At 36.5% G+C, this 16834-nt stretch overlaps 2 protein-coding genes across 3 annotated transcripts in view; both read right to left on the bottom strand.

Annotated features, from left to right (window-relative positions):
- bdnf (brain-derived neurotrophic factor) overlaps positions 1 to 8519 on the bottom strand; it is a 45805-nt gene extending 37286 nt beyond the window's left edge. Inside the window, exon 1 of the mRNA XM_038283942.1 lies at positions 8382 to 8519. The gene's annotated coding sequence lies outside the window, so the exon portion shown is untranslated. The remainder of the gene's footprint in view (positions 1 to 8381) is intronic.
- A 3118-nt stretch (positions 8520 to 11637) lies between these two features.
- kif18a (kinesin family member 18A) overlaps positions 11638 to 16834 on the bottom strand; it is a 36472-nt gene continuing 31275 nt past the window's right edge. For both annotated transcript variants that reach the window (XM_038283953.1, XM_038283954.1), the window contains exons 15-18: positions 14989 to 15352; positions 13186 to 13278; positions 12984 to 13078; positions 11638 to 12242 (exon numbers count right to left, since the gene is read on the bottom strand). In XM_038283953.1, the coding sequence (XP_038139881.1) occupies positions 12109 to 12242; positions 12984 to 13078; positions 13186 to 13278; positions 14989 to 15352 (686 nt within the window). In that variant the 3' untranslated portion in view covers positions 11638 to 12108. The remainder of the gene's footprint in view (positions 12243 to 12983; positions 13079 to 13185; positions 13279 to 14988; positions 15353 to 16834) is intronic.

Below are 16834 nucleotides of genomic sequence, written 5' to 3'. Positions count from 1 at the left end.
AAACTTGTTGTTTATATAACTCTACAAATTCAATGCAGTCGCAGTCAAACCATATAACTGATTATTGGTTTTTAATCAATTTTTTTGCCAACAAATTAAACCAGTCTCTACCCTGCAAAAATTTTCTGAAAAATGAGTAAAGATTTCTTAAAACAAGTGTATTTACCCTTAATTTGAGTAGGAAACTAAGATGATCTGCCAATGGAATTAGCATTTATACCCTTAAAATAAGATAATTATATATTATGCACTCGAAATAAGAGACTGCAGTTGCCTTTTTCTTATTTTAGATTTAAATTTTCTTATTCCATTGGCAAAGTGTCTCCCTTACCTGCTCTATTCAAGAAAACATGCACTTATTTTAAGAAAATGTTACTTTAATTAAATTTTTTTTGCAGTGAAAACATGCATTTTGTCTTATATCTCTGTGATATCACGAAAAAAAAGACATAAAGCTACACAAAAGAAAGTAAAACATTAAAAATGAGCCATGCATTTTATTACCACTGCATTTTGTTTTATAATTCATCTTATAATATTTCTACACATAAATTTAAGTTTATTATTTGTAGAAGCCTCTGGTTTCACAATTAAGTTTCTATTACACCCACCATGGCTTTAAATGTAGAATCTCTTATTAAGAGGCTGCAAACTGGAAGAAGTAGCTTTCAAACAGCCCCTCTGAGGGCCAGTAAGTTAGATTATGCATTTAAGATACACAGAAAATTATTTTTTAAACTCCTCAAAATTATTCAAGTAAGTCTTTTAATCTTATCTAAACGGTGAGCATTTATCGTACTTTATTGTACTACGCAAATAGCTTAAAAAAAACAACTAAATAAATACCATGCTATGGGATACAAATCAAATTGCTTATGCATAAAAAAAGTATCTTTTTTTTAAAAAATGTAGCAGAATATGCAGTAATAGTTGAATCTGACATTGAATCTATGCAGCTTGTTATTGCGGAGACAAATATGAGGATGAAGACGCAACCAACACATGCCTCTTCAATACTGTGAACCTTGGGAAGCTTTGGATCTAAAAGCACCGCATCCAAACACTTATAATGAGTTATCAAATCTTAAAGCTAAGTGTAAATTCTGCTTAAAAACTGCAGAACTTAAATATTTTCAATGGAACCCCAACTCTTAAAAAAATTAAACTCACAATCTCCGCTTTTTTATTCAAGTTTTAAATCAGCATTCATTTGTTCTTTGCTAAATTGCTGTTAACTCAAATAAAGTAGGACCAGTGAAGAGAAACTCATAAGAAAGTTTACATACATATTTTTCACAGCTCATTTACACTCTTAGTAAAATGTAGGCCTACATAGGACTGAAAATTAAATGTCCATAGAGCACATGTTTTAAGAAAAATTATGTTCTGTATAACATTTTTATGTGTAGAAAAATCTTCAGGGATCTTCTTTCTACATCAGTGTAAACTAAGTCTGTCAACAAACATAAAGCCACCTAATCTCAGTGGCACTATAATCCTTAACGTGATTGCCTTTAGAATCTCTGGCAGCATCTTCTTCACTTTCTTTATGCTCGTATTTAAAGTTGATTCTGAAATGGGAAAATTGCAGCTCCCACAGGTTGTTTCTAGCTTCCATCAACTTTTGCAGGGTCAACAGCAAGATTACTATTGTTGGTAGAGTAGAAAACTTTGGACTGCTGTGCTGAATGAGGACAGCTTTTAGCCTTATGGACGTCAGACTACAGCTTTCCAAAAACTAACTACACCTAACAAAAGTTAAACAAGTGTGGTGAATGCTCTCCATTGTAAAACTCAAAACATGTGAAGGTGTGTATATTTGCATGTGTCAAACAGAGTACACATGAAGAAATAATGCGTTTTCAATCATTTCTGTGAGGCAGGCTGTGCCAATAGGTTCTGTCACTCAAATGATTGTAGGAAAGCATATAGCTCCTAAGAGGCGGATCAGAACGTCAGTGTTCCCCATGCTAAATTAATTATAATTAGGAAGCTTCTTTCTTCTTCCTATCTACTTCCTTACTGCCAGCCCTATTTGGACAGCACTTATGCCTACTGCTTAAAGTCATAGGGAAACTGCTGTTCCAACCGTTGCATTTCCCAATTCTTCCAAGTGGTGCACAAAGTGAATGTGATTGGTCGATTATCAAGAGGGCGGGATTGTTTTGGCGGAAGGTTCGCAAGTAAGTTTGGTTGTGGCCAGTTTGTTGGAAGCATCTTGCTTACCAGTAAGCACCTTAGTGCTAGTAGGGTCCCAATGGGAAATTCCATTGGGACCAAGTAGCACTAAATTGGTGACTTAGCAACGACACTGTCAAGGAACGCTATGGAAAGCGGAAACATGCAAGAGGAGGGCAGTTTTGTGTCGGAGGTCGTGGATGAGTCTCCTCCGACATATATTTTTTATTTAGAGGAGGAAAGCAGGGACGAAGATGTTGTGGAAGAGGACGCCAGGGCGGCAGAAGCTTGGTTTGGTGAGAAGGCTTACAGCCGTACATGTTTGAGCCCTTGCCTCGCAACGCTACCAGTTCTGTTAGCTCTACGCCTGCTGAAAACACAGACGTCCATCCCAGTTAACACTGGGACTTAACTCAATAGTAAAGTAAATGATTCTTAAATTTTTATTTCTTAATTTAACCGATGCGTATATTAGCTGCGACATATGAATCAAGATGCTATGACCGAAAAATTTAGATTGACAGATGACTGTTAATATATGATTGGCCGAATTTAGGTGTACAAGCTGACGTATAACTAACTGGCCTGCATAAGATAACGGGGAAAAAAACAACACAGATTTTAAGACAGGATTTTTTTTTAAATAGAAATTTTCGTCTGATAAAGAGTGCATTTATATACATGTTTAAGCCAGAATGATTTGACATTTAAATATGACTTCCCTACGACTTTAAGTGACTGAATGGGATGGAGCCTAGCATAAAAATTCTTCCATGAAAGCTCAACTCCACTTAAGCTTTAGATTTTTTTTTTAGGAAAATTACTGAAACAGTGCTACTGCATCGTTTTATTCTGTATAAATCTGCAGATCAACAGTTTTTTGTGTTGCACTAGATTTTCACACACCTCACACACCTTTTTGATGGCTTTAAAAATGAGGGTCTCTCCATGTGTCTCTTTGCTGACATGGGTGCATCCACATGAGAAGAAAGAAAAACACAGTATATGCATGCAGCAGCAACACCTAAAACCTGATGGCAAAATAGCCAGCAGGGTGAGAGGGGAAAGGGAAGTTTAGCTTGTTCTTACCGAGCCCATCCTGCAGATTACATCTTGGTTTCAGGAAATACATGCACAGTTTGGGTTGAAAAAATAAATAAATATGGCTTAAAAGTGTTTACATTTTTCTACTAAACAAAAAAAGCGGAGGAGCCACAGAAGCACTTCGCCCTCAAGAGCTGAACATGGCAGACCCCTGGCACAGTTGATAGTGTAGTTGTCTTGCATTTTGAAAGTTGTGGGTTCAATTTCGGCTGCCTGACGTCACACAACGTTGTGCCTCAGGCACAGTGTCCTTGTGCCTGGCATGTGAAGAGTTGCCTAGCAACATGTATAGCTCTAGTTATGAATGTGAAGGTGAAAGGGTTGAATGAGGTATTTTCAGAGGTCAGCGTGACTAGAAAATTTATAAATTCTGTTATTTTATGATTATTTTGAAGATTTTAGGGGAAGATTTTTGGTCTCATCAGGAACAACAAAAAGTTACAATATGGTATGAGGGAACATGAATAAAGTTTCTATGTTGAGGCCATGCCTTGTGTAAATATGTTTGTATTTTTTTTCTGGGCATTTAATGATAAATAAAAATATTTTCTATCTTAGAATATAGGTAAAGCATATTTTTTATGCTTATAGCTACATATAAGTTATTCAGATGCATGCCATAGAAGTTTGGCAATAGTAAATCATATTCAGTATTCCAACTTTTCTTTAATACAGTATTAGCACTTTATTCTGTTTTTTTAACTGCTCTTTTAACTAAACTGAAATTTCTCAGCATATCTGCTTTTATTTTTGACAAACTGGAACTTTCTTCTCAATATTAAAACTTTGATCTTTTGTAGAAAATTTATCCAACAATCAAGAAAAACATTTCTTTATAACAAGGCCAGCCTAAGACCCTTTCGTAAATATACGAGCAGCCAATGGATAATTCTTTTAGTCAGTAATGCAAAAGATAAGATATGGGATTATTTTCTCTTTGAATTACAGATAAATTATGCTTGTGGCTTTGGTATCACACTAAATGCTCCACATTACCAAGGATTTTTGATATAACACATAAACAAGCAGAATAAATACAAAAAGCAGTTTTGAAATGATGAACTAATGTATTTGTTGAAAAGCTATCCAAACCAACATGGCCTTACATGAAAAAGTTATTTTCTTAGTATTTGATTGAGCCAGCCTTTGGCAATGAAAACCTCCATAAAGCATTCACAATACTTTACAGTGAGTCTTCTATCTGGCTGTGAAGGCAGGTTATTCTATTCCTCAGTATGGTTTTGAAAAAGCAATTTTAGGTAGCCTGATAAACCAGACTAAATGTGAGATTAAATGTGTAATTTAGTCTGGCCCTGTCTGAATGAGACATCTGAAGATTTTTAACGAGCACAACCCGTTGTTTTTCAAACCATGTCTGTTCCTATTGGCCAACGCTCTGACCAATGAGAGCAACTGACTGTGACTAGTAAGTGCGACAGAAAGCTGTTGGGGGAGTGTAAACAAATAGCATGTCGGTAAAATGGCGAAAAGGTCCTTCTTAAAAATGAATGAGCGTAGAGCCTCTTCCAGCTCACGTTTCAATAAAAAAACCCAAATCTAATCCTTTCAAAACTGATTCCAAAGCTGAGTCAGACAAGAACTGTTCAATAGTTGTTGCCATCTTCCTTGTTGTGCTTTCTCCAGCGTCGCGCAGCTTTGTTGTCACGACCTCAAACCCCGTCCGTTTTGCATCCAGACATTTAAAACACATCTCTGCGTTGTGATTGGCCAGCCAGATTTAGGGCCCATTGATCGAGGCTAGACCAAACTCACAGACAAAAATGATTTTGGGGCTAGTTTACTAGGCTAAAAATTGATAATTAATAACTGAAAAGGTGGGATATAAACACGTTATTGAGATTATTGGAAACAGCGACAGTTTTAAAATCCAACAGCCATTGGGAAAAAAGGATTTTAGATAACTCTCCTTTTGGAACCTAAGGCGGCAGTCCGTCCGTCTGTCTCCTCCTACCTGCACTTGGTTGATAGGGTGTCTTAGGACAGATCTGGCCTCCCTTATATAACTCACTTTATCACAGTCACATCTAGTAAGAGAAGCCATCACATTTTCAGCCAAATATAATAACCGACGGGTAGTTTGGTAGTTCTGTCTTCTCAAGAAGTAGAACATTTTTCTACTTCTTTTTTTCTACTCCATTTTTCTACTCTCTACTTTTTTTTTTGTTATGTAGCATTTTGTCTTCATTTTGGTCACCTTAAAAATCTCCAGTGGATGCTATCATAACCTCGTCTTTTTGTTTGCTGAAATTTTAGATTTGTTATTGACTTAAGAAATAAGCTTAATATGTTGTTCTCTGGTTGTTTGGGTCGTCAGGTGAGTAGTGTGGCCTATAAAAGACTGGGGGAGTATTTTTTTACTTAGAGTTGGGTCAGGATGGACATTTTTTTTTTCTGCTCAGTGTGACAAAACCGGAGAAATACGTGGAGGAGCAAATACTTTTTGACAGTTGTGTGGTGTGATTTTTATTTTAATTTTCTTTTCCGAGTAAGCTGCACAGATTCTTCAGACGAGAATATACACAAGAAAATACAGTTATCTCCTTTTGGGCTAAAAGCTCATAAAGTGAATCAACAAAGGAAAATAAAAAAAAAACAAAGTTAAGTTAACAAAGAATCACTTTAGCTACATATAAATAACATTTAAAACCACCCACTATGACAAACTTTTCATTGAACATCACCATGAAAACAAGAAACAAAAAACACAGAACATCACTGGACTCTGAGAACAAAACCACGACCGAAGAAGCCTTTTTCAGAAGGGAATCATGTCCAAACAATTACCAGGAATTAAGGATTATTTGAATGTGAACATTCTCCCTAATCATCCACTAAGAGGAGGAGTCACCCATCCACTCCTGGATTACTGGAAGTTGTGGTAATGAGCTTGCAGCGTATAACAGCAGCAGGTTTGGGAATTAACCCTGTAACCATGGCAATTGCTGCAATGATGACAAATTTGCTGTTTCAATAAACAAAATGACAAAGAAATGTTGCCAGGTGTTATCTAAGTGTTTTAGTGATAAAAGTCACCACATGTGCAACAGACAGCAGGGCATTTGTAACCACGGGAAGCAGAGTAAAAACAGTGTTTGCGTATGCAGTTTGACTGGATCCGACTTTAACTCAGCAAAGTACTTGAGTAGACACTGCAAATTGTGAAATGTTTATTTGCAAGGCTACCTGCACCATACAGCTCCTTTCTCCCAAGGATGAGTCATCCACCGACTACATATGCTATGTTTGAGGTGGGCTTTGGACAAGCTCCTTGAGGAGAATGTAGAGCGGTAAAGAAACACTGCTGAGGCATCACAGACCTACTGATTTTCTGTCACATTGTTTCACAACAGGAGACGTTACCTGGTAAAGAAAACTGTAAATCTCACCCATCCCCCCACGATTACCGCCCGCACAAGGCCCTGTCAACAGTCAGCCGTGTATTGATAATGAGAGCCATGTATTTGCAGCCACATCTGTCTCCACGCAGAATCAAATGCAGGTAGAGGTATAAACAAGAAACACATCTGAGACAATAAAAAACAAGTATGTAGAAAATAGATCTGCAACGTATAAATTGTTGGACAGAAATGGTGCAATTCATTTCTCACCTTGGACATTTTGTACCTTTGAGGTTTTGGTTGTTACGTATTTAATTTTTTTCAGGTAAGCTATGGTGCCATCTACTAGAGAGAGTTTCATACTAGCAGTGTGTATGTTTGTACCTACCTTTGGAGTAATTTAATAGATTTTAATCCTAGTCTGCCGTTCCCTCAGTTGTTTTGGTTTGACAAAAAGTCCTAATCTGTTTTTTCTTATGGCTTAGCAGCTCTGAGTGGGAGTCAGGATAAAAATATTTGGGAACACATTTTTTTTTGGATAATATTGTCTGATTAAGGTTAACTTGTATTGTGGAATTGTGGTTAGTAGGGTTGCCCTGCAGCAGGTGGGTCCTGGGTTGAAATGATGGCATGAATCTGTCTCTGGGGTAAAACCAGGTGACTTGGTTTCCCCCCAGCCCAAAAGCATGACTGATAGGTTGGTTTGTGCAGCATGGTTGTATGCCCTGTGATGGCCTGGCTGCTTATCCAGGATGCACCTCTGCAATCGTTTATTTATTGCAAGAGATAGAAATCCCCTTTTCTCTCCAATACAAATTAGGTTTTGGGACAATTTATGCCCTAACCCCCCAATATAAAAACATTGTGTAGATGTTTAATTACGATAAAATTCTTAAGAAAACCAAACCTTTTCTACTTATGTATATAGATGATGGTCTAATCTCTATTTTTGATGTTGTTGAATATTTCCATAATGAAATGGAATTTCACCCTGAAAATACTAAAACCTCATATATAAGAAAAGGAAAACTAAAAACATTCTCGCATTGTGAAATATTACAGACTGCTACCGTTATAATCAAACAAAAAAAAACCCTCCTAAATGTTAATCTGTTGGTAAATCCCATTTACTGGGGTCTTATAGCAACATGTTCTTACAACAGACTTATTAACATATAGAAAATTCTATTCAAATGATCATTAGGTGTATGTAACATACATAATGACACATGGTTGGGACAAAGTGTCCCAGAATAGAAATTCCCATTTAGAATAAAGATAATTGGGTTTAAAACACAGAAACTGCAAAGTGGCCAACATTGCAAATAACCAACAGAATGAGAGAGTCTGACGCTGGACCTTATGTATGTCGTAAGGAACTAGTTTGTTTATAGACACAAAGTAGTTTTTAAAATAGGGAGGGGGCATAAGGGTTGCGAGCCTGCGGAGCTACATCTTGCCAGTCATGTTACAGATTTTCTTTTAGGATAAAAATCTATTTTTATTTACTAGAGTTCCTTTAACCAGCAGCAAACCTCACAACCAGTTTTTTTTTTTTCTGACAATTTTAAAAACTTAGCACTGTATGTCATACATATCCCAAACCAGGTGAATATTGCTCCTCCACAAAAAGAAAAAATAAAATACTCAAGCAGCTTATAAAAATCAAAGCACTGGGACTAATCAACTAATTGTGTCTGCACTTATTTAAATCCAAAGCTTGAAGCTGGGAGGGCTTACCTTGTCCAGAGTCACCACTTTAAACTGTCTTTTGAAGTGAAGTATCTCTGAGCGTGTGGTCTCGCTGCAGGTTGGTAGACAGCCGAGCTGATCTTGTTTTATAGTTTTTATTTCTTTACCTCTCGGAGTAGGGGGATTTACTGATACAAATGTTGGTGGTGCAAACAACAATCCTCGTGGCCCTGTTTTACATGTCAAACCAGGGTGGATACCATGGATTTCCATAAACCTCTTTTAAATATTTGCATTGCGCATTATGGGACAGGATGAGAAGCAGAGGAAGACTTTCTGTGACTTGATTTTTTATTTTTTCATCTTTTTTGTTTTGCTTCTCTGGGGCTTAATATTTTTGAGAAAGATGTGATGTATTCACCATGTGACAAAAAAGTCTAAAACAATTTCCCTTTTTAGCATCGGCAAGCAAATCTGAAAGCAGTATTTTAGGAAAAATGTGTAGTTTTTAAGTACCTTAGCGGTGACATGAAACAAGGCGACCCTTTCTAAGGCCCCAGAAATAACTCCTTGCTAGAAGAGGTGTGACAAAATTCAACAAGTGTCAGAGGAACACGGAGTGCTAGTAGTCGGCTCTCCACCGGTTTGTTCCCCTCTGACGTATTGCTTTATAATATCAGGTCATCTAATTAGACAGAAGATGAAAAGTTCACAGCAGTGACGCGTGACACTGTGGGGATAAGGAGAAACATCGTGGTATGCTCTTATTTGTCAAACTGAAAAAGATGTTTGCAGATGCTGGGTCCATTAAAACATCAAGAGTTTCATTTAGGTCAGCTCCCAAGGTTTCCTTAATTAAAGGAACTGTGTGTCAGTTATTTGTGTGTGATGGCATCTTAGAGAGTTAACGCTTCTTTTACACATCCAGCCTCTGCTTGTTCTGCCATCACTCACTTGTCACTGAAAGTGAGGTAAGTACATTGAGGAAACAACAACAAAATGAATGATGCACTTTGTGTCATTATAAATCCATATTATTTAGGCTGAATTGTCATTAAAGTTACTTTAATTTATCCAAAGCTAAAAAAATAAACAAAAATCCAGCAGCCAATTTTGACACATTTCCCTTGCACGGTTTTTTTTTTGTAGTTAGATTTTTTACTAACAAAATAAATGACAACACATAGCATGTAATGTCTCTCAGAAAGCTGAGATAAAACAATGGGTTTGTCATGATCTGAGATTCTACCTGCAGTTGCTAAGCAACACCCACCTCCAACCCCTCGACCCATTCCATTGGTCAGCAGGAAAAACGCACAGTGCCCCCCATTGGCTGGGAGAAAGTTAATAAACTTTAGCCAGGACCTGCCTCTGCAAATGCACACACCCTCCCGTTCCTTTCTCTCTTTGACACACACACACACACACACACACACACAATGAAGAGATTCTTGTGAATGAGAGCATGAGAGGGTGTCAGTGCTTGCGCAGTACAGTGCTGATATATGCATTGAGCTCCTGAGCTAAAAATAAAGATCACACTGAGCCACTGAAAGTTGCAAGACTGAATTCAAAGTGACAAGTCTAGTTCTCTCCAGACGGAGCAATGAGGTCCCACCTTCATAATAGATCCACGAGGTATTTTTTGTTTTGTTTTCCTTTTTGAGTTTGCTTTTAAGTACAGAGTCCTGACAGGAGCTCGTACGCAGCGATTCACAGCGTTTGATCAGGCTAAAAATGCAAGACAAGACAGCCCAAAATAACTTTAAAATGAAGCTGGGAAAAAAAAGGCATTCAGCAGCAGTTCCTGGTCTTTATTGTCTGAGGCTGTCCCACACAGCCCATTAAAGAACCACAAGTCCATTCATATTAACCCACGCTGCTGTGTTCTTATCAAAACTGTAAAAGATCTATGTTTTCAGTCCTTTTTTAGAGTTTTGATTTAGTTAATTTCTCTTGTTAGCTGATTACTGTTAACATTTAAAAACTCATACTCTCTTTATTGTTCAAAGAAAGAACGCCCTAATTAGTCTAAATTGCATGCATCAGAACCTAAAAGAGGTCTATGCTTTAGAAATCTAAATAGTACAATATCATTTAGAAAGACACTAGTGATTCTTTATTGTCTTGAGAGAAAATGCAAAAAGAAACACTTCATTCCCTTTTTTTGAAGTGTGATGCAATCATTACAAATCAATATCTTTCTTGCAGTCGATTTTTTAGGCATTCTGACATCAATAGAATAATCCAACAACTTGAAAATCAAAGTAGGTTAAAAAAAAAAAGGAACATCAAAAGTCTAATCAAAGTAGCTTTTGACTAGGTATGCATAAGATGTGCATTAAATTGTAATGAATAAAATTAAGTTATTTCTATATTAACTAAAATATTTTTTCTAAATAACGTCATGATGAGAGTGGTTTAAAACAATCACTAAATCATTTTTCTGTATTTAGAATCTCCTCATCGTGGACAAAATCAAGTTATGATTTCTCCCTAGTCTGACAACTTTCTTCTGAAGTGGATAAAAACAAATTTAATAAACCCTCTGGATGGAAAGAAATGTATTAGGCGCAAGATAGTAACTCCTTATAATCCCCAAAATAAAAAAATGGTTTGAAAGCTCGATTTACATTTTAGTAAAAACCAAATGTGAAGCAGATTATTTCTATGCAAGCTCTGAATTGTATGTTGGCCTTTTTTTTTTTTTGAAACAGGGTATAAGTTTTATTAATTATTCTTATTAAATAGCTTATTCTTCTTCTTAAATAATAACTTTTTAGTAAACAAAAATAGACTATAAAAACTGTCCCCAAACTGAGAACTAAACTGTTTGGAGTTGAAAATAAAACCCACCGGCTTGCATATGGTATGCTGTAAATCGGGAAATACAGCAGAGGCAACAACCTACAAAACTTCCCCTTTAATACTAGAAAATGTAAAAAAATAAAAATATCACTTTAATTAACTGGCCTTTTTTAACAAGGCAGCTATAATAAAGACTCTAGGTTGAAACAGTCTAGGAAAAAAATCCATAACTGAAAAACAAACAAAATATCTGAAAAAAAAAAAATATCTTTAGTGTATGTTATCCAATTTTTCCCAATTCATGTAGTGTTGAAGCACCATTATTTCATCTTAACCTGTTATATGGTAAACTACACATCTGCTCAGGTATATTCATTGAAATTAGATAAAAAAGGTTCCTTCCTATCAAGTCTTATACCTATTACCCTGTAACTGAGACTTCATTTAAAACCAAGCTCTATTTGCAATAGCAACAACACAAAGACTGGATGCACCATTTTAAAAAGGGATTTCTGCATTTAATAACAAGCTGGTCTATAACAAACACTTATTAAAGCTACATAAAGTAAATCAGTTTTATTATTCATACATTTAAAACATGACAAACAAAACCACTCTAAATAGAGCAATATCAGCTTCTTTAGCTGCCTTCTGAAATTTTTTTTCTACATACATCCTCTAAGTTGCAAATGTTTGTGAAAGATCAGCCACAGGACTCTTTGCTTTCTTGTGTATGTTATGCACAAGTGTTTTGAATAGCTTTCCAAAAGCTAAAGAGAAAGTAAGCACATTAATCTACACAACAAATATCTACACTTTATTTAAAAATCACATGAGCATGGCTGCTGGAGCAAATCTACACAACAGACCATGTTTTGCTGGTAGATCTTTGCTTGATCAAGTGAATAATCACTGGTAAAATTAGATGAAAGGCCAAAAAAAACACTAAGGCCTGATCTAAACGTGTTTAGATCCGCTTAGCCACTCGTTTGATGTGTTGGGATGTTTTGTAGAAAAGGGATTTGTGTTTCTGACGTTCAATGCCACTGAGGTTTCCCTCGGAGACGCTCCTAACAACTCTGCGGGGCTTGTACTCCGAACCTGAAGGAAAAGACATGACAGGTCAAGGACAGTCAGTAAAAGCACCACATCCAATTTCTATCAGTGCAACTAAAACACTTTCCTTTGTTGACGTCGCTACAGCAAGAGGATTCAAAATAATTCATTTCACTTATCTGTAGAGCTTAAGGTCAGTGGGTGGAGACCCCGTATACCACTACCATTTTGTACAATCCATCCACTTATATCAAACTTTTTCAGACTTGACCCCAAACCTCAATTTGCAGTTAAAATGGTTACACTTAAACAAATCTGACCTAAACTATTCCTGCAAATTTGCTTTTATTCTTTAGAGTGTCCTACTTTTGTAATAGTATATCAGAGCTATGTAAAAATCATGACAGATGTTTCTCTGCTTTAACATAATTAAGAACATAACTTAACTAAAATTAATTCTATCAGGTGTGCTAAAGCTAGTAACCATCTAAAACATTGAGAATAGTCTGGCCTGAGGACAAGGGTTTAAAAAAAAAGATCTAAAAGAAAGCTAATATCAGTTTAAAATGCAGATTTTGCTAAAGGCTAAAGCTGAAAAATAAAAATGGTATGTCTTTGTTTTCAAATCGGTAAAACGGTAAACCCAGCTGCTTTATCACTCACATAATGAGGGCTCTCATCTCCCCCAATATAAATAACTGAATTATCAAAGAAGGGCTAGAAAATAAACATTCTTGATGCTGTTTATTGCAGTTCTTTTTTTATATTGATCAATTTGGCATTTACCTGTGAAACGTGGCACTCTGACGGGCCCCTGAACGACGGAGGGGTCTTTCTTTATCCGTTTCGATGCTGTGGAACCCTGGAACTCGTTGAAGTTGCTGCAGTTAAAAAGGCAAAAATAATTAAGTTTTTACTTTCTTATAATTTACATCCTGGGTCCTGGGTACAGGATAAGTCAAATCTGAGAATAATAGAAGAGGATTACCAGTTGAGTTTACGTTTTCCTTGTGCAGCTGATGTCATCTCCATGTAGGTCGGGTTCGTTCGTTTTGTCTCTTGCAAAGGAGCGACGAATTGTCTGCAGGAGAAAAGCTTACAATAAAGCGAATGCCTAAAAAAATAAAAACCTTAGAAAACTCCACTTAAAATTTTATTGGAATACTGTTACAGAACAATAACTTTGAAAGCTGTATTTATATATGGCTGCTCAATATCTCTGTAATGACAAAAGCACTCCTTCAGACTCCCAGAAGTAACAACAAACAAATGCTTTAGAGGTTTTATTATGATTTCTTATTTATTATCTGAGAATATGAACGGCTTGAGCTTTAATGCACTTTTAGCTATGCTTATTTATTTTTATACAAAATGATTCTAACTGAACTTGAACAATTGTCGGATAAATAGAACAAAAGGAAACTCTAGAATTCTTCCAAGAATCAAACTGACAAAAACCTGCAAAAAAAAAATAAAAAGTTTAACAAAATCTTCCAATTATACTTTTTAATGTCTTTATTAATTATTATTCGGTTCAGTTTAGAGGTGATGCTAAAAGTCTGGAAAACGATTTGTTTTATGTTTCGATTCCCTTGGATCCAGCTTCAATACATCCATCTCTCTACATGACCGGATGCCTTCAGAATGATCTGATTTGTTTTCTACTCCAGCATATTTGGAAATGCTGCAACTGACAGCCTTGTAAAGCCTTGACTTGACATTTCTTTTGATCTGGTGCTATTTCACTAAAATGAATTGATATTTTTCTCACCACCAATCATCTACTTTAAGGCAGCTCTTAAAGCATTACATGCGTTTGCAAGCAGTGGCTACATCGTGAACTACAATATATTTGTGATAAAAAGTTTTCTTCTGAGGTAAGATATTTTTTCTGTGTTGGAGGATCAAATTTCTCCACAAAAATCCAATAATTCCTGTGTCAGTTTGCCATTTCCTGCTGAAGACTTGAATGAGCTGCCCTTTTCAGCAGATTTAAGCCTCTTCACCCACTCTTCCGGAATGTAAACCCACAGCTGGTGAAAACACCAAGTGTTTGCACTCTAGTTCCCAGCTTGTTTTGAATAAGGTTCGGAGGATTTTCCACTTTTGGATGATTTAGTTGCAGTACAGACTGAGAGCTTAGAAACTTTCAGATTTGTGCCAAAAAGATCATTTAAGCTTTGAAACATTTGATAGAAGAAAAATCAAAAGACCTCATTCTGAATTTTCTCTCCTCCAGCGATTAAAAATATTTTAAAGATTCATTTTTAGTATCAATAGTTTAACTGGGGCTTCATTTTATTCTGCGTGATCTGCTGCTCCTTCCCTCGGATGGCTCTGATCGTATCCGACATTAACATGCACTGTTAAACGATCTGGTCACAAGGACAAAGCTCAGTGTGTCAGTTTTGAGCTGGTAATAACAGGCATGAGTGTCGACATCTAAAAAGCACATTTTTAACCCAATATGGTGCCCTTGCAGACATAAAACATACAGATTTTTGCAATTCAGCATTTGCATAATTTTAATAACCTCTATCGTTAAGCAGAAGACATTGTTAGTGGCTAAAGCCAGATTTGGCATCCGTTAGTAGACTTGGTCTGTCTTTGTAAACACTAGTTTTCTTCTGATGTTTACGTACTACTGCCCAATGTCACTAAATCCCCAAGAGGCTGTAATATTTTCCCTCACACTTAATTCCCTTTGGCATAAATATCAAGGCTGAAAATAACTGGTATCAAATTCCATATTTGAAATCCTGTGCAGGAACCCTGATGATCACTCTCTAACCTTTTGACAGCAGTCTGGTTCCTCTCAGATGCTCTGTGTGTTTCCCTTGGCTGACTTGGGCCTGAGACGTTTTTGGATGTCGATGCTTGACACGGACTACTGTCGTTAATAATAATGGTTGCATTGCTTGGACTCTCGTCTTCATTGTCGACGACTTCAAATGTCACGTTTGGATCCATGGAGCTGGAGCAGGGAAGCAGCTGCTGAGCAGGTTCTGGTGTGCATTGGAGTGGGAACATGCCGTCCTCGAACGCTTGAGACTTTACAGTGTTCAGAGGGCTTTTTGGCGGGAGCAATGTGGACAGATTTCTCCTGCTGGGCACTTTCAGCGGCTTGTCTCCCAAATTATCAGGCTGAACTCCATCTAACAAAAAGAAGCAAAAAAAAATTATTTAACAGATTTAATAGACATAAAATGCACTGTGGTAAAAATAACACAATCATGACTATAATCTCATATGAATAACATCAATTAAGCAATATTTAAATTCAAAATCTGATAATTTGAGGATTATTTGCTTGTGCAGATATTCTAAATGTCTATTTTTTTGCGGAGAGAGTTAAACAACCAGGTTGGGTTAAATAATAATCAGATTATCTGGGTGCAAACATGAAAAAAATGCTTTTTGAACATATAAGAAAATGACATAATCCATGAAAAAGGAAAAAAAAATGGAAAAGCAAACAAAAGCTCTAGTTTACTGCACTCCAGTAATCAGTTATAAGAAGTGAAGTGCTCGCCCTGGGCTTAAGCTCAGCTTCAAATGTCACCATTTAGAAAAAGCATGGACCGTTTTTTTCCTTAAGTAATACAAAAGTGAGATCACTGATGTCAGATTGGCACGGTGCCATTACACATCATGGTGCCTTGTTGTTGTTTATAAATGTTAAAATCAGAACAGGGCTGTGACATGCATTATTCAGCTAACAAGCAGCACTTTTTAAAAATAGATCAGCAAGCAGAGCATTAACAAGTAAGCATTTTTTTTTCTGAACTAAAGAAAACCGTTTTTTAAAAGTATATTTTCGAACTTTAAATAATTAAAGTGATCTGAAATAGTTCTTTGTCATTTTTCTCCAGAAACTACATACAGATGGGACGAATTGTTTCCTTTTGAACTCGCAATTAAAAAAGATTAAACTGGCAATGATGGCTACAAATTCAAAGTGAGATTTCTGCATCACCTATCGACAGCTTTTATTTGAAAGATAGCAACAAATAAATATGGTAAGCGCTGTGGAAGAGGTTAAATGAAAGTCTCTGTATCACTTTAGGTGCACTTTAACAATCCTGGCATTTTCCTGCAAAGGCGTGGTGGAGGCTTAAAAAAGAAAAATGCCAGCACATAAAGTGAAAACACGAAATGCTAAGGTGAATGACTGATTTATACTATTCCACAAATATCCTATGCAATTTTTAGCAAACGTGAGTCATACTTGAGACAGAGCTCTGTGTGAGGAATCAGTGATAAATAACCCCTTTCCTGTGGCAGAGGAGATGTCCCCAGCAATAAATGGCAGCAGAGTTTCTTCAATCACATATTTTTGGCTAGTAGGGGATTAATACATGCATGAGTTGCTATTTCTGGTGGGAGCTGCACTGAATTAGGGTCGCCTGGTTGCTGCTGCCTGTTTTTTATAGTGCGCCGTTTCTGGTTGGTGGAGCAGGGGAGTTTACGTCTGTTGACGTTTTTTCCTGCCCTGCTGTGGATCTGCATTTTCATGAATGAAGCTCAAGAGGGATTGGGAGGGTTAGATGCTAGACAGACAGAGGAAAAACATTTGAGGATAGGATGAAAAGAAATGCAGAGGGGGAAAATAGAAAACCAAATGCGTTTAAAGCACA

The sequence above is a fragment of the Cyprinodon tularosa genome, unplaced genomic scaffold (genome assembly GCF_016077235.1).
Source record: "Cyprinodon tularosa strain WSP-4 unplaced genomic scaffold, ASM1607723v1 ctg197, whole genome shotgun sequence".
Lineage (NCBI taxonomy): Eukaryota > Metazoa > Chordata > Actinopteri > Cyprinodontiformes > Cyprinodontidae > Cyprinodon > Cyprinodon tularosa.
This window is presented reverse-complemented; position numbering and strand designations above follow the sequence as displayed.